This window comes from Aquarana catesbeiana, linkage group LG01 (assembly GCF_042186555.1).
Source record: "Aquarana catesbeiana isolate 2022-GZ linkage group LG01, ASM4218655v1, whole genome shotgun sequence".
NCBI lineage: Eukaryota > Metazoa > Chordata > Amphibia > Anura > Ranidae > Aquarana > Aquarana catesbeiana.
In genome coordinates, this window is record NC_133324.1 from 216895848 (window position 1) to 216914141 (window position 18294).

At 42.6% G+C, this 18294-nt stretch overlaps 1 protein-coding gene across 1 annotated transcript in view; it reads right to left on the reverse strand.

The window, feature by feature from the left end:
- FBN2 (fibrillin 2) overlaps positions 1-18294 on the reverse strand; it is a 320766-nt gene that overhangs the window by 9443 nt on the left and 293029 nt on the right. Inside the window, exons 56-60 of the mRNA XM_073625060.1 lie at positions 17579-17704; positions 13720-13926; positions 12646-12771; positions 9922-10044; positions 6907-7023 (exon numbers count right to left, since the gene is read on the reverse strand). Of these exons, the coding sequence (XP_073481161.1) occupies positions 6907-7023; positions 9922-10044; positions 12646-12771; positions 13720-13926; positions 17579-17704 (699 nt within the window). The remainder of the gene's footprint in view (positions 1-6906; positions 7024-9921; positions 10045-12645; positions 12772-13719; positions 13927-17578; positions 17705-18294) is intronic.

The following is an 18294-nucleotide window of genomic DNA, read 5'->3' on the forward strand; positions in this document are numbered from 1 at the left end:
TGAATCTATCACATGGCATATTGGACTCTAGAAGTAAAACCACACAATTTCAAAATATATATTTTCTCTGAGAGTGCACAATTTGATCATGAAATTTAATTGGACTTTAATTGGATTTAAGTGATCCAGCAGGGACTGGCTGAATTTAGGTCAGTGTATGGCCTCGCCCGCTTGACAGAATTTGATTATTTAATCAAATCCTCTCACACTCCAAAGTCATGCTGGTAGGTTAATTGGTTACTGTCTAAATTGGCTCTAGTATGTGTATGTATGAATGTGAGTTAGGGACCTTAGATTGCAAGCTCCTTGAAGTCGGTGACTGATGTAAATGTACAATATATATGTAAAGTGCTGTGTAAATTGTTGGTGCTATATAAGTACCTGTAATAAATAAAGACTATCTGAAATGTAAAGATAGATAGACAGCCCCCCTCTGTCCACCCCCCTCTCTGTCAGCCCAACCCTCTCTGTCAATCCCCCTCCCTGTCAAACACAGCAGCCACTCACCCACCGACTGATCTCACAATAAGAGGCCCCAAACCCTGTGGATCCGTCAAATTAGGACACATTGATGTGTCCATACAGCCACTGTGTCCTTATAGAGTTACATATAGTTACATAGTTAGTCTGGTTGAAAAGTCTATCCAGTCCATTAAAAGGGAAAAAAAATGTTTTATACAATCCTATACCCACAGTTGATCCAGAGGAAAGAAAAAAAAAACCCAGCAAAGCATGATCCAATTTGCTCCAGCAGCGGAAATAATTCCTCCGCGATCCCCCAAGAGGCAATCACATATTCCCTGTGTGACAGACCTAGCCGGGACAGAGGCTGCAAGCGGAATGTGGGACGTTCCGTGACACCCTGGATCAACTTTACCTATAAATGTCAGTGCCCAGTTATACTATTTACATTTAGGAAAGAATCCAGGCCTTTTTAAAGCAATCTGTAAAGAAGCCTTTCCGTATTTGGAGATTAAATCTCTTTTCCTCCAGATGTAAAGAGTGCCCCCTTGTCCTCTGTGATGACCTTAAAATGAATAACTCAACACCAAGTTAACTATATGGACCCCTTATGTATTTACCCATGTGGTTCATATCCAGGAGCAGGCTGCCAATTTCCCCCCAGGCCATCCCAACTTATATGCAAAACGGCCGGCGGTCGCCCACTGCCGTTCTTTTTTCTCTGAATAAGTCGGCCAGGGGCACGGCCGCGTAAGCCGGCGGCTGCATGCTGTGGTATTCTGGGACTTGTAGTCCACACAAGTGCCCTGTAATTGGCCATAAGAGGTCATGTGCGGACGCACGTTGTGGCATTCTGGGACTTGTAGTCCACGCGAGCGCTCTGCTATTGGCTCGGCGGAGCTGGTCACGTGTGGATGCGGCCAGACGGGGCTGGTTTGTGGGTGACCGCGATCACTTGCTGCCGGAGTCCCGCCTCTCTGCCTGGCGCGCTGTGTGTTTTCTAATGTCCCTCATATCTATCCCCTCACCCCCTCTGTCAGCCCACCCCTCTCTGTCAGCCCACCTCCCCTCTGTCAGCCCCCTCTCTTTCAGCCCACCCCTCTCTGTCAACCCCCCTCTCTCTCAGCCTCCTCTCTCTGTCAGCCCCCTCCTCTGTCAGCCCCCCTCCTCTGTCAGCCATCCACTTTGTCCGCCCGTCCCTCTGTCAGCCCCCCTCTGTCCACCCCCCTCTCTGTCAGCCCATCCCTCTCTGTCAATCCCCCTCTCAAACACAGCAGGGTGCACCGTGCCAGCCACCCAACCACTGACCCACAGCAGGGAGCCAGGCCAGCCATTCAACAGCAGAGTGCACCATGCCAGCCACCCACCCACTGACCCACAACAGGGAGCCAGGCCAGCCACTTGCAGCAGGGTGCACTGTGTCAGCCAGCCACCCACCCACAACAGAGAGCCAGGCCAGCCACCTGCAGCACGGTGCACCGTGCCAGCCACCCACCCACTGACCCACAGTAGGATGCCAGGCCAGCCACCCACAGCAGGGTGCACCGTGCCACCCAGCCACCCACCCACTGACCCACAGCAAGGAACCAGGCCAGCCACCCACAGCAGGGTGCCAGGCAGCCATCCGCAGAAGCCAGCCACCCATGGTGACCCACCCACAGCAGGGCCAGGGTGCCAACCACCCATGATGACCCACCCACAGCAGGGCCAGCGTGCCAGCCAGCCACCCACCGTGACCCACCCACACCAGGAAACCAGCCAGCCACAATAGGGTGTCAGCCAGCTGCCCACAGGAGCCAGACAGCAATGGTGACCCACCCACAGCAGGGAGCCAGACAGCCACTCACAGGAGCCAACCAGCTACGGTGACCATCCACAGCAGGATGCCAGCCACTCACTGTGACCCACTCACACCAGGGAGCCAGCCATCCACAGCAGGGTGCTGTCTAGCCACCAAGAGGTGCAAGCCAGCCACCCACAGGAGCCAGCCACAGAGGATACGGGAGCCAGCCAGCCACTCACAGGAGTCAGCCACAGAGGATGTGGGAGCCAGCAAGCCACAGAGGATGCAGGAGCCAGCCACAGCTACAGTACCCATAGTTAAGGTAAGAGGAGCGCTACACAGTACCAATTTTATTTCTACTTTGTGGGAGGTTGGGGCAGGGGTGAGAGTCATGACACAAGAAGGGGGTCCCATGAGGACCAGAATGAATGAAGGTGTTCACTGTACACTCTGTTAGAAAGAAGCCCCCTCCAGGTCCCATTATACTCATTTTCAGTCTCTAATGGGACCTGGAGGGGGTCTCTCTCTAACAGAGACTTTCTAATGGACACTGTTAGAGAGAGACACCCCTCCAGGTCCCATTAGGCTCTGTTGTTAAACAGTGTTTTTTAAAAAAAAAAGGCAAAAGTTGTACTTTGTGCAAAATGAGGGCCAGGGGTGGGCCATGGTCGGGCCAGGGGCGGCTCATGGGCAGGGCCTGACAGGGGCCCTTGCTTTATTTGGTCTGGGGGCCCTGAGTGTTATCAGTCTGCCCCCAGCAAGGCGTGCTAGGGAGTCGGGACCCACGTGACTGGTTGGGCTGCAAGTTTACTTGACCCCAGGACAGGAGCATCACTTCACACCTCCAGGATTGGAGGAGGCCGTGCAAGGACCTGCTGAGCTGGCACTGGCATTGGCAGCTACCATCGCTGAGGTGAGAGACCCGCAGCTGAACCTCACATCCCATCTCACCCCCCCATACACCCTATTTATCCTGCCCCAGGCCAGTGCCCACCCAGTAACCTAAAAATAACCCTCAACTCTGTGGGTCCTGCTGGGAGCTGGCCATGGCCTGTTGATCCTGTTGGAAGCTGGTCATGGCTAGTAGGAACCACAGGCCATGACCAGCATGACCCACAGGTTCGTGGCCAGTTCCCAGCAGGACCCACAGCATGTGGGTCCTGCTGGGAGCTGGCTGTGGACCTGTGGTCCTGCTGGCCGCTGACCTGTGGGTCCTGCTGGCCGCTGACCTGTGAGTCCTGCTGACCACTAGCTTAGTGTGACCAGACGTCCCCGGTTTCCGGACCAAGTCTGTCCCTGGTTAAAGGGCCAATCAGGGGCTGGTGCACCGCGAGCTGGGGCAGTGGGAGGGCGCCCATGGCCGGCCCTACCATGGGTCCCGCTGTGGCCATTGGGCTTCCTTGGATGGGGAGCACCACCAGATTGCACAGAAAGGGGATCTCCCGCTTACCTGGCGGCCGCTGTAATATGAAGTCCCGCCTCCTGGACTGGCTTCTATGATAGACAACACACTAATGACATCCATCATAGGAGCCGGTCCAGGAGATGGGACTTCGTATGACAGCGGCCATGCTGGGTAAGCGAGAGATCTCCGCTCTGTGTAATCCAGGTGCTCTCCTCTCTAATCCCCATGCACTGAACAGACTGCATTGATGGGCACTGGTGAGACTGAGCTGATGGGCATTGGTGAGGCTGCAATGATGGGCACTGATCAGGCTGCATTGATGTACACTGGAGAGGCTGCATTGATGGGCACTGATCAGGCTGCACTGATCGGCACTGATCAGGCTGCACTGATGGGCACTAGTGAGGCTGTGCTGAATGGCACTGGTGATGGTGAGCTTATTCGGTGGTTCAATGGCCACTTGACTGGACTTGCCCCTCAAGCCTAAGGCTGCCAGCGCTCCCCTGTTCATATCTCTATATATCCCCATATATCATAGGCTGCCTGTCATGTGAATGAGCCCTTATCATTGTTATTACATTGTTATTATTATAAGATAAAGAGTATTTAAACTATCCTGTTTCCATATTAAAAAACATCAACAATCAAGCAACACCAACAGACCAAGCTATCTACGATGTTAAAAATTACTTCAGCTTAGCTAAACTAGATGCCAATTACCACCCATAGCTACACCTAATGCTTGTAAGAAATAATCTCCTCCAAACCAAAAAAAATCAAAACAATTAGGGATAAAACTCTGTTGTACAGCTTTCAAGCCAGCCAGATTGTTCTTTTAATATCTTCTCCACAGCTTCCATCCCATCCTTATGTTTAATAATGGTATAACTCAAAGCCACATCACATGTGCTTTAAATGTATTTAGAATGATAAGGGATCTCATTTAATATGCAAAAAGATATTCTTCATATACCTCACATAAGACCTAGTGATTTGTACCAATGTCATTCACCCAAAATCAATCACACTAACAGTAATGCATCCAGGGGGACAATCGTTTTGGCATTTTTGGCAAATAATTAGTAGCAGACACCTAATGGCACCCACTGACAGTACCTCTAGTTTTATATATATATATATATATATATATATATATATATATATATATATATATACACGCAACCTATTTTTTTTCAAATATGGTCACTCTTGCTTAATATACCGTCCCACCCCACCCTTAGCAGGACAGATGATAATTTGTTTACCTTTTAGTTTTCCCAAGCAATTATAATATAATACTTTATGTCTGTCACATTTTTAATATTTTAAGCACCATTTCTTTAAATGCCCGAATACAATGATTATAAAAATTGAGTTATTTCAAAAATCACTATTAACAAACACATTATCTTCTTTTTTTTCCATTATGCATTTGTTAGCAGTGGTACTGAACAAAAATATTTAGGTCTGTGACATATTTAACCTGTCTTGGAAACAAATTTGCGACCTTGATCAAGAATTTCAATTCATCAAGTTATAGATACCTTGATCAAGTTATAGGGACCTTGATCAAGACTTTAAATTCATCAAGTTATAACTCCCCAAATCATCACAGACTCTGGAAAATGTTGCATTTCATTTGGAAATCAAGGTCCCACAGTTTGGAGGGAGAGTGGAGAGGCATAGAATCCAAGTTGCATGAGGTCCAGTGTGAAGTTTCCATAGTCATGATGATTTGGGGAGCCATGTCATCTGTTGGTGTTGGTCCGCTGTGTTTTATCAAGTCCAAAGTCAGCGCAGCCCTCTACCAGGAAATTCTAGAGCATGTCATGCTTCCCTCTGCTGACCAGCTATGTGGAGATACTGATTTCATTTTCCAGCAGGACTTGACACCTGCCCACACTGCCAAAAGCACCAATACCTGGTTTAATGATCATGGTATCACTGTGCTTGATTGGCCAGCAAACTCGTCTGACCTAAACCCCATAGAGAATCTGTGGGGTATTGTCAAGAGGAAGATAGAATATACCAGACCCAACAATGCAGATGAGCTGAAGGCCACTATCAAAGAAACCTGGGCTTCCATGACACCTCAGCAGTGCCATAGGCTGATCACCTCAATGCCTTGCCACATTGATGCAGTAATTCATGCAAAAGGAACCCTGACCAAATATTGAGTGCATACTATACTGTACATGGACATACTTTTCAGTAAGCCAACATTTCTGTATTAAAAAAACTTTTTTTTTTATTGGTCTTCTGTAATATCCTAATTTTCAGAGATACAGAATTGTGGGTTTTCATTAGCTGTTAAGCCATAATCCTCAAAATTAAAAGAAAGAAATGCTTGCAATATATCACTTTGTGTGTAATGCACCTATATAAAATAGATGAGTTTCACTTTTTGAATTGAATTATCTAAGAGCTCTGACCAAACCCAACTCCAGATAGTTAGACAGAAATATCAAAAAACAATATCCCTAAGCATCGATAAAGATCAAACTGCACACATATGCAAGTGTGAAACTGCAAAAAAGATATGGGAAGAGCTATAAGAAGTACTTGAGAAAGCTTAGAAATAAACTGTACTTGATTAGAAAGTTTTAACAGATTAAAAAGGAGTTTCAGTCTCCTGTGAAAAAAATAAAAGTCAGCAGCTACAAAAACTGTAGCTGCTGACTTTGAAAAAACTGCCACTCACCTGTTCCACGATCCAGCGGTGTGCTCACCCCAGTCTGTTTCACCCGCTGTGTACTTTCCTCAGTGCCGGCATCTCAACTATGGGCATCCGGTTGCGACAGGTTGCTGCTCATCGTGAATGGTGGATGCAGTCTTCTGGGACCTGTCATTGTCCCAGAAGACTGCAGGGGAGAGTGAGGCAGGAGAACTTCTGTTTCCTTTCGCCTAGGCGTCAGAACGAAAGTGGGAGTGAGTACCTGTCAAAATCGGGTACCTGCCCCCCCCCCACTCCTCAAATGTGTCAATTCTTCAAGAGGAGCGGGGGACGAGTCCTTAAAGCAGAACTTCCCCTTTTGGGTGGTGCTCCGCTTTAAGATAATGCAAAAATGTCATGCTATAATGAATAGCTTCTCCATAGTCAAACTTGTATGCACAAACCAAGGACAATTTATGATGTTTACCAATGACCTGTTCTAACTACCTACACTTTATAAAATGAAAGAACTAAATGTGTTCTCCCTTTGGCCAGCTGAACATTAGTAGATTAGCATACTCTAGGATGTCACATTGTGCTCACCAATGCACGCGGTATGATGCTGGGTGAAGCCCGGAGGACATTTACAGTTGAAACTTCCAATAATGTTGACACAGAGGAACTGGCAGTTGTGTTGTTTGGACTGACATTCATCAAGATCTAGAATAAACAAAAAATCACAGTTAAGCAGTTTTTGGATATGTACCTTATTTTTCTCAGCCACAATGCAGGTGCTTGCATGTTTTTGTCTAAAACTTCTGCAGATGTTTTACAATTGTATGTCTGAACATTCTGAATGTTTCCTTTTTATTTCCTGTTTGAGACCACAGGCCTAGACATTGAAATGTTTATGGAATTTAGTCTCTATATGAGTAAGTTTCTCTTTCATGCATCAATGCCAGTTAGTTTCTAAAGGGGAAACATTGCTAAATGAGTGACCATATTTCTTACACAGTTATGTGAAATTTGTGAAAGACCATTGGGTTTTTAGTATTACATTGTCTATGTGTGCCTTTCATCAGCTTCCCAGAGCCAGGAAACACAAGCTCTCCAATATGTACAGTAAAAATTGACTTTCAGAACAAAATCTGAGTGCCAGTATTGTCCCTGCCCCCTCTCTCTTCTCGTTCCTCGTATGATTCCTGAAGGCTACCAATGAAGTTTAAAAATCAGTAGTAAGGCATAGGAGGTGGGGTGTGAGTGCCAATGTTTTTCCTTTCTTTCTAAAAGATATCTACATATTGCAGTCCCCAAACTTCATTTAAAAGGTATGTACAAGTACTCTGGGGTAATTGCATTTCATTGCTAGTGATACTTTGTTTAGTTTATATTGAAATTAAGCTTTACTTTAAGCTCCATGTCTATTCTTAAAGCGGAAGTAAACCCATCCATAAAACAGTTTCATTTCAGGCACGTGCCAGAAATGTAACACTCCCATTGGTTGTGCTCTCAACCAAACCGTCAAACCATCCAATGGCTGGTGTCATAACTGATCACATGTGTAGCATCAAGGCAGTTGTAGATTAAACAGATGCAAAGATGGCAGCTTCCTTGGCTGAAAACGATGGGGGGGGGGGATTTACTTACACTTTAACAGTGTCTGTCTATAATAATTGAATTGTATATGTTCAAAACCTTGTAGCTGCCAGTCACTGGGATAATTGCTTGTCACTAGGGATGAGCTCGATGTTCGAACGTAAGTAGAGAAAGAATAGAATGGTACAAGAAAATGGTACAAAAGACAAGACACAACTTGGGACAAGTCCTTTATTAAAAAATATAAAATAAAAATGTCCCACAAAGTCTTCTTCTCTCGCTCCGCCGATGGACCGAAAAAGAAAAAAAAAAAACAAAGCCGCGACTGACCCGCCTCCATGGGAGGCACCCGCCATATGACGCGTCCTCGCAGGTGACAGTTCTTTTACAACTGAGGGCAGGGCCACACGGTGATGTTCCCGGGTGACCCCACCCCCCCTCTGATGCACGGGGACTTCCCTATGGCTTTTCCGGAGCGTCAGAGGGGGCAATGCCACCCGGTTATGTAAATGGGTGGCCCCGTCCCCTCTAATGCCCTGGGAAAGCCATAGGGAAGTCCCCATGTGTCAGAGGGGGCGGGGTCACCCGGGAATGTCACAGTGTGGCCCCGCCCTCAGTTGTAAAAGGATTGTCAAAGCGAAGAGGTGTCATACGGCGGGTGCCTCCCATGGAGGCGGGTCATCGCGGCTTTGTTTTTTTTTCTTTTTTGGTCCGTCGGTGGAGTGAGAGAAGATGAATGGACTTTGTGGGACATTTTTATTTTTTAATTTTTTAACCAGTTCCTGTACATTTACGTTGGCAGAATGGCACGGCTGTGCAAAGTAACGTGCCGCCGTGTCCGTGTGTGCGCACCTGCCGCAAGCTCCGTAAGTCGGGTCGCGGGTCCCGCGGACTCGATCGCCGCAGGGATACCCGCGATTGCCTCACAGAGAGGACGAATGGGGAGATGCTGATGTAAACAGCATCTCCCCGTTCTGCCTAGTGACAGGGGGGATCCCATGCTATTTTTTACAATGACTTCTTTTATCTGTATTGCCGGGACCGACAATTCATTATAGCCGTGAGTACTTTTAAATTACTTTTTTTCTTTAGAAATGTCATTTTGTGCATGGACTGTTCTAAACATGGGAAACATGAGCCACTTTACAGGCATACTATAGACACCCCCCAGGTAATTGAAAGAAATATTTCACTTTTATTGTTTCACTTTAAGCATTATTAAAATCACTGCTCCTGAAAAAACGGCCATTTTTAAAACTTTTTTTTGCATTGATACATGTCCCCTGGGGCAACACTTTTTATGACAATAACTTGAATATAAACCCTTAAAATTAGCACTTTTGATTTTTCACGTTTGTGTCCCATAGACTTTAATGATATTCCTGTGTTCAAACAAATTTTTTGCCTGTTCACATGTTCTGCTGCGAACTGAAGTGGGGCAGTGTTCGGCTCATCCCTGTTTGTCAGTTGTCACGTATGTATCTGTGAAATACAGGCAATAATGGCAGGAGAAGTATGTGTGGATGTACTATTAAAGAGGAATTAAAGGAACCTATCAAAATAGAAATATGAGCGCTACTATAGCTGACTTGTTTATGAAGATATAAGTTCAACCTGAATGAGGTTGAGGTTTTGGGAGCCAGATTGTGCACAAAAACACATAACCTTGGCTCATCATATAGTCACAGAGTAGCTGCATACAAAGCCAAATGTGGTCATTGGCATTGTACAGATTTTCAATTCTCCTTGTCTGATTTCAAAATGGATCTCAGTATAAGCCTACAAAATCTACTTTTTCAAAAATGAATAACTAGTTGGTCTAGTTTCTACTGCAACTTTTTGTTGTACATTGATTGCTTTGGATGTTCAGACTCCAGCAAAATACAAATAAACTGCACATTATACTGAACCCAAACATAGCCTTATCTCAAAACATGAAGCATGCCATTCTGTTGGATTAATTATGCTTTTTCAAATAAGAAAAGAGAACGTTGCCTTGAGCCAATACGTTTTTAGATTTACCTTTGCAGGTCTTTCCATCCTCTTGTAGAATGTATCCTCGAGGACATGAACACTGGAAGCTGCCTTCTGTGTTCTTACAAATAAAATTACATGGCTTGGGGGACTGGGAACACTCATCAAGATCTACAAGGTAGAAAAAATGAACAATTAATCACCAGTTTGGCTCCTTTCAGATTAATTTTGCAATTGTTACTGTTAACCCTTAATTGTTCTTTTTCTTAGTGTAAATGTTAACTCTTACTAATTTTTATGCCACAAAAAAGACCAATATAGTCTACTGGCATGGTTTCGCCAATTGTCTTTTCATTTTCAGATGCTGTCTTGGATTGTGAAGATACACTTAGATGTGACTCCTATAAAACATGGCATGGAAAGGGACTTATAGTTTTAAATTTTTCCTATTTTAAAAGTTATTGAATAGTAGGCTTTTAGTAGTTTACTTGTATAGCCTTAGGTTCTGTTTGCACTATGGTATCACCATATTCAGTGTGATATCATCATGTTTAGTTTGATTACATAATTTTTCCTAGAGTGATGTATACCACTGTAAGATTTACATGGCTAGGTTCAAATGTTGTTTTCATTGCTGTGCTTTTTTTTTCTGTATGTAGTATGGTTGGTTGAATAAAAAGTTATGTCAGTATGAACTCTATACCATCCATGAGTAGTAGTATGAAAATGATGGAATGTTTTTACCAAATTAGTGTAATGGGCACAATTCACTAAGTGATATTTACTGCATCCAAAAAAAACCTGTGTAATTCACAAAAAACTCTCCTTAAAATCTTGCATGTGTTATATTTCTGAATTATGCTTTAAATACCACATGAAACTGCGCGGTAAGTTATCGTGAGAATCTCGCAAGCTCCATGCCTTGGATAGCTGGAACTTTTGCAGGGTATCAGTATCCGTGTATTTATGCATCAATGTGTGCTCCTTTTAAAGCATCTTTCCTTTAAAAGGACCACTCTTGATCTTCTCCTCCTCCTCTTCTGCATTACTTTAAATTCCAGAAGCCTGGATTTAAAGATCTCCATCGTCTGTGCTATGCTGTCTGCCAGCCTCCAGGGACAACTTCTGAGTGGAATCTAGCTGCCACCTGCTCCAGCTTGCACTTTCCCACCTATTTTTTAAACCAATCACTTACCTCAAACCTGGGGTCTAACCATTGCCATACTTATCTTATAGTTATGGCAGGCTTAGACCACTACTTAATTACCGCAGGCATGTATTTATTTATTTCCATATGTGAATTGACTTTAATGCCTTTTTATGCGGTATTTAACAAGCGTTTTTGGTGTTTGCGCTAAATACCGCATACCAGCAATAGTACATTTACGTTTTCATTATCGCATGCGTTAAGTGGTCACGTGATCATCATATCGCATGCGATAACCTTTAGTGAATTGTAGCCATTGTGTGCATTTATGCAAGTTTTTTTATTTTTTATGCAATATGTTTTACACTTTTTGTAATATTGCCATTTATTACAAATGTTTTAAATACCGCTAAGGAACAAATATATGTATTTCACACAACTAGTTTTTCTGTGTTCTTTTACTTTAATTTTCAAGCCTTTTATTTGTTATATAGTCTGTGTTCACAACTTATATCTGTGACTAGCTGTCATTAAATACATCATATTGTTGTTTCATAAAGTAAACTGCATAGAGAAGGACCTGTATGCTGGACCTTTTTTTTACAAACATTCTGTAGTTTTAGCAGTCATACTTAGTACAGATCCATGGGCACCTCTGCTACTGATAACAGGGTTTTTTCAGAACTCAACCCTTCCAATGTAAGCTGTTATTCTCTAAATTTCAGCAGCATTGGTTCTCAGCTCAGGGTAAAAATGTCCAGTTTGGGCCCCATGAAATCAGTCAAAATATATTTCCACCTTAAAGCTGGAAGTAGGACACCATGATTTTGATATTGGTAGATGTATTATTAGTGGGCATGGAAAAGAACTGCCAGGCAGACAAAGTGTAGCACAGTTTAATAAGGGTTAAAATTGTAACATATATTATGTATGCACTCACAAGCGGGTAGAAGTAGGATGACAGATGGCAAAGAGGGAAGGTCCGTGTATGAGCCTGGTACTAAAGTCTCTATCGGTAGCAATATATGAAAGAACCGTGAGGAGAGAGTGGGATGAGCCAGAGAACCGGCAAAGTTGGGAAGAGTCATCCAGTATGCGGGTACCTTCCAGGGTGTATGTCTCCAGCTGGAGTGTTGGACAAGAGCTGTCACCACTGTCCATTGTGAGGACCAATAGGGAAAGTGTTTTCGAGGGCTAGCCACACCTCCTTTATCAGAGGCTGATGATGCCTCTGTGTGGCCATTCCCATTTGACAGAAGTCCATCTAATGATCCAATTCTATTGAACGGCTAGTTGGAAACATTTTCTTGATCAGTGGCACTGGTCTGTGTATTCTGACAGTAGAGAGTACCCACTGTCAGAATACAATTCCTCAGTGGGAGGGATTCCTCTATCCACCTTGATTGTGTGGATGGAGGAATCTGTTTGTTTTTTTTGTTCAGCCTGCTAGCTCAACAAAAATTGAATGATCTGTCCTTAGCCTCAATGCTGATAGGAGAAAAAAAAGTTGCTACACTGACAAGATAAGGAGCAGGGGTTCAGCTTTAAAAAGACATTAATAATAATCATTTTTATTTTTTTCATGACATGATAACTTAGAACAGTAGTGTAAAAAAAAATCTTACCAACACAGGATGTACCCCCAATGTCGGTTGTGTAGCCATGATTACAAAAGCATTTATAAGAGCCAATATTGTTGACACATTGTCCATTCTGACAAAGGTTGGGCATCACTTTACATTCATCTATGTCTGTGTAAAAGAAAACAAAACAAGATTTAACAGGTTGACAAGCATTGCAGCTCTCATCATATCAAATGTAGGTGCTGTTAAATTAATTACTAATGCCATGTACACACGGTAGGACATTGATCAGACATTCCGACAACAAAATCCATGGATTTTTTTCCGACGGATGTTGGCTCAAACTTGTCTTACATACACACGGTCACACAAAGTTGTTGGAAAATCCGATCATTCTGAACGCGGTGACGTAAAACACGTACGTCGGGACTATAAACGGGGCAGTAGCCAATAGCTTTAGTCTCTTAATTTATTCTGAGCATGCGTGGCACTTTGTGCGTCGGATTTGTGTACACACGATCGGAATTTCCGACAATGGATTTTGTTGTTGGAAAATTTTATAGCCTACTCTCAAACTTTGTGTGTCGGAAATTCCTATGGAAAATGTGTGATGGAGCCTACACACGGTCGGAATTTTTCCGACAACAAGGTCCTATCACACATTTTCCATCGGAAAATCCTATCGTGTGTACAGGGCAATCCTCTGAGGGGCTTTTCAGCCAGACTAACTGCGAAATCATTTTTTTTAATTTACCTGTTTGTAGCAGCAATGGAACCTGTATTTTTTGTCAGGAATACACCAAGTCTGCAGGAGTAGCAGTTGCAAAGTCCTTTGTAGTTAAAAAAAGATCTGAAGTTTCTTTTGACAATATTTTGACAGTATTGTCTCTTAATACACACTGATTGTTAACTTTCATAAATGTCTGTTATTAGTCCAACCCTCCTTACTTTTTTAAATTTTTGTTTAGTAAAGTGGGATAGGAATGGTTAGCAGGCAACAACATTCAACAATACTGTAAATTATCTTTCAGTTTTGACTCCTGTTATCATTTCATCAAACTGTGCTTAACCAATAATACAGCTCTTATATTTCCTAATATACAAATATATACCCACCCCTGCCATCAGTTGTGTATCCTGGTCCATGTGGGCAGAGCTTCTTATACTGAGTTGTTCCTGGTAGTGGGCAAATCTCACACTGGTTGCCCCAACCTCTGCCTGCATTGCAGCAACATTCAGACTTAGTGACATGGTTTTGACTGCTGGATGACATCTGACACATGGTTTGCAGAACTTCAGAGAAACAGAATCCCTGGCGGGTATCTGTGGCATAAAGACATGAAGGAATTACATTGTGTAAATTTCAATATTTCCACTGCATTCTCTCCTGCACCATAATGCTTACCACAATGTTTGATCATTCACACGGGCATTTGTAAGATTCCCTGTCACACCAGCAGGAGCACGGCTGAGGAATATTGTAGTAGAGGTGGGTGGAGCCTGATGGGGAATTGAGAGACCAGGCAGATCTATAGCCTTTCTTCGGTCCAATAGTGGCTTTTGAATCCACCCACAGCCGTGGACTGTCAATGACTCAGTGACTGTTTTTCCCAAACATGGGCAGTTCCATGTTTGAGTAATGACATCACCACTATCTCCAGCACATTTACATTTAGCTTTCGGCCCAGGAATCTCCTGGCTGACAGCTGAATTGGACCAGAGATACAGCATTCCCTGGGGGGGCTGTCAAATAAATAACAGCTTCCCTGCACAGACATGCCCCACTCTAAGTACTGACATACCTCTGTATGCCAGCTCAGAACTGGTGTTAATTACTGCCAGCTTCCTAATCTGCCCACTGGCAGTATTGCTTTAAGAATCTGTCATTGCTGCAGCGACAGATTTTTTAAGTGCCAGTAGGTATAACTAATTGAATTTGTCACCCATGTTGGTAATGATACTAAAACTGGTGCAAAGGCTTGCCTGAATTAGGAGCTGGTGATTCTAAAGGTACCTACAACCACAATAGTGTCCTTAACACTTCATTGATTTCCCCCGACCTGTGCTTTCAACGTCAGTATTATAGGAGTAGGAAAAGAAGTGCATGCTCTTGAGTAGGACAAGGCTAAAAATCCTACATGATAAAATGGAAAGTGCAATTACATTTTATGCAGTGAAATGCTCCTTGGTTTGTTTATGATGTTTGAGCTTTATCTTAAACCCAAATTACTGTACCATCTTCACTCGTAATTCAACTTAAAAATATTATGCAAATTTAAATGATCATTTGGCTTGATTCCATGCCGAGGCATGCTTTAAAGAGGCTATTGTTATGATGCTCAGTGAGAAAATTACAGTTTTATTCGTATGAACCCTGGAAAATATAATGATCATGCCTTTTGCATAACAAGGAAATTCAAGTGAACTAGAAAGGAATAGAATAGATTTCAGTCTATATTTTCTGCATTGTGGAAAGGTTAAGGTGCCTTCACAGTACCTGGGCATTAGACCTTAAAGCCGCATACACACGACAGGCTGTTGGTAAAAAATCTGACCGTATGTATGCTCCATTGGACAATTGTTGTTTTTCCATGGACAAATGTTGGATAGCAGGTTTTTTCCACGGACAAATGTCTGCTCCCGGATTTTCCGAGCGTGTGTACACAAGTCCATCGGACAAAATTCCAAAGTACAAACACGCATGCTCGGAAGCAAGGACGAGCCAGAAGCGGTCGGTCTTGTAAACTAGCGTTCATAATGGAGAATTAACATTTAAGATGTGGCAAATTATGAAATCTCGAAATGCAGCACACATTTGATTATTCTTTAATGGGATAATAATGAAGCTGCTTTGCTGGTGATACTGATGGAATTATTGCAAACAAATTTGCAAAGGCTTTTTTTTTTTAGTGATATCAAGAATAATATATATATATATATTTTTGGGCATGTTACCACAACACCATTATCCCATAGTTTTTAAGATCAAAGACACTATGTTGGTGTCCCTTGTCAATTTTACACTGTATTTTTTTAAATGTAACTGCCTACTCCCAAACTGCCATTTGAAGTAAAACACATAGCCAAGTATTATTCTACACAATTTTTTTATAACGCATTAAAAAAGAAAACAAATAAAATTAGACATGCTATCTGCCAATAGAACATAACCAAAGAGTGCATTCTATGCATCCAAAAATATAGAAAATATACCAAATCAAATCATTATTCAATCAAAAAAATAACGTCACAGCAATAACTCCAAGGCCAATAATAAATAACACGTTATCTCCTCCGATTCTGCAACATGTCTGGTTGACGAACGGCCGTTCAGAAACGAACTGAAAAGCACGAAATGAAAAGCGCGAAATGAAGAGCGCAAAATGAAAAGCACGAATCAGCACTCACCAAACTTCTACAAACACAAAATTAGCAGAAGGAACCCAAAGGGGGGCGCTAAAGAGCTGAAAAACCACGTAGTATGTCACTACGTTCACGATTGTTGGCCAACAATTGTGTGCCTTGTGTATGCAAGACAAGTTTGGGCCAATGCCCTTCGAACAAAGGTCCACAGTTTTGTTGGCCAACAATCCGATCATGTGTACGGGGCTTAAGACTAAGCCGAACGTGGTACAGTAAGTGTGACCTCGTGGACATGTGGGAAAGAGAAAGAAAGAAAGAAAGAAAAGTTGTTTTCTTGGTGTGCTATTTTACTGTTCATTGCCAGGTTTTTAATGCTGTCTGTGTTTGTCGTAGTGACAAACTGAAAACAGAAAGTGAAGGGAAATCCACAATTTTACAGTTGTCAACAGAACAAGAGGTGATGAAATCTTCCATTGGGAACACCTGTTCTGATGACAAGAAAGAGCATTCTCTTTGCTTAAAGTGTTACTAAACCCAGGAGCCTGCATTCACTATATCTGGTCTCCCACAGTACACAGAACATGGAAATGCAATTTTTTCAATAAATATAAACTTCTAAATACATTTTCTTATTAGCAGTGACTTCTATCAGTGTCTGGCTGAGCACTGGTTAAAATCTATAGGAGTTTTCATTATCCTCTGACTGTCCTTTGAGGCTGCATGACCCCTGACCCTCTGTCTGGACAATGTTGGTTGGCCCTGTGCTAATCACATGCACTCTCCCAAAAAAAGAAAAAAAACCTCTCTAGCAATACACACCAAACTGAGCATGTACAGAGTGCCTCCAAGGCTCTGTACTATCAGCAGATGGATTGGGGTCAGTACAAGAAGGGGAGGATCAGAGAAGACAGGATCAAACAGCTATTTTTTACACAATGCAGAGGATTAACACCTTAGGTTCCACAGTGAATATAACAAGCATGCTTTACTGCATATACAGACTGATTTTTACTGTTGTGGGTTTAGTAACACTTTAAAGTAGAATTCAGGGATAAAACTAGTCTGAAAAATTCTCCCTCCCCCTCCTAACAAGACTTTCCTATGTAAGGCAGCAGCAGCTGTAGGGTAAAGAAGGGAGCTCTGACAACAGATAGGCCATAGGATCCTATGGGTGACATCATCGCTCTAGGTTTTCCCAGCCATTTTTTTGTGTTCTCTCCCCTGCAGCCACCGCTGGCTGACACAAATAAGTAAGTATATACATCTTTCTTACATAGTTTTTTTCAGATATGGGTGGAAGGGAGCATTCATAAGGCTAATAAGGTTTAGTTTGGAATTCTATTTCAAGGGAGATTTTATCTAACATCCTGCTGCATCTCAAGGACAGAAAGTAATGAGAAATCTCCCTGTTATGACACTCTTTCCAACTCTTTGTGAAACAAAAAAGAAAAAATTGGCTATATATTGACTTTAATATCTATATGTATTTACTAAATAAGTAATATCAATGACTTGCTGTGAATGAACCCTGGATAATTGATTTCATATAATTTTTCATAATCCTAAATTTCTCATGCACAAATATTAGACCATTTTTTTTCTGATTACTCACCAAGACATTCAGTTCCAGTGACAGATGTCAGAAACCCTTCATTACAGTCACAGCGGTAGCTTCCAATAGTGTTGACACAGCGACCATTCTCACAGATACCAGGCTTGCTGCGACATTCATTTTCATCTGTACCAAACCAATGGGAAATTGCAAAAGATGGATAAAAGTGGCTGTGTTACCACAAGAACCACAAAAGCTTGTGTACATTTGGTTAAGTCTCTAAACCACTGTGTGTAGTCTCAATATTATAAGTTATTGCATAAGTGGTTGAGGTCATCCATGGTTTTCCCAATTTTTTTTTCCTCTTGAAAAACAAGTGGACAGATGACGCCTAAAACTATGAAGACCTTAAAACAATATTTATACAACAAATGAGTTTTAAATGTAGAAGAGAAAATAACATCTCTTCTTTTTTATCTATGTTAATGATCAGTTTCTACAAGCAGTGTATGACTAGCTTTATAAGACTATTAGAAACTGAGATGTATTTATTAGGCCTAGTAAATAAGATGAAACAATGTTAAAGCCTATGTGCAGCCAAAAATGCAAATCAGCACAAGGGACATAACTTTCAGTCAGTAGCATGTGTCCCTTGTGCTAATGTTTCTTCTACTTGGTGAAATCCTCCTCGCGGAGGTTAATAGAAACTGCAGTATGGCGATGGATGGTGGGGCTGGGCGTTAAAGTGCTGGCATAGTCTTTTAAACCCACAGCAC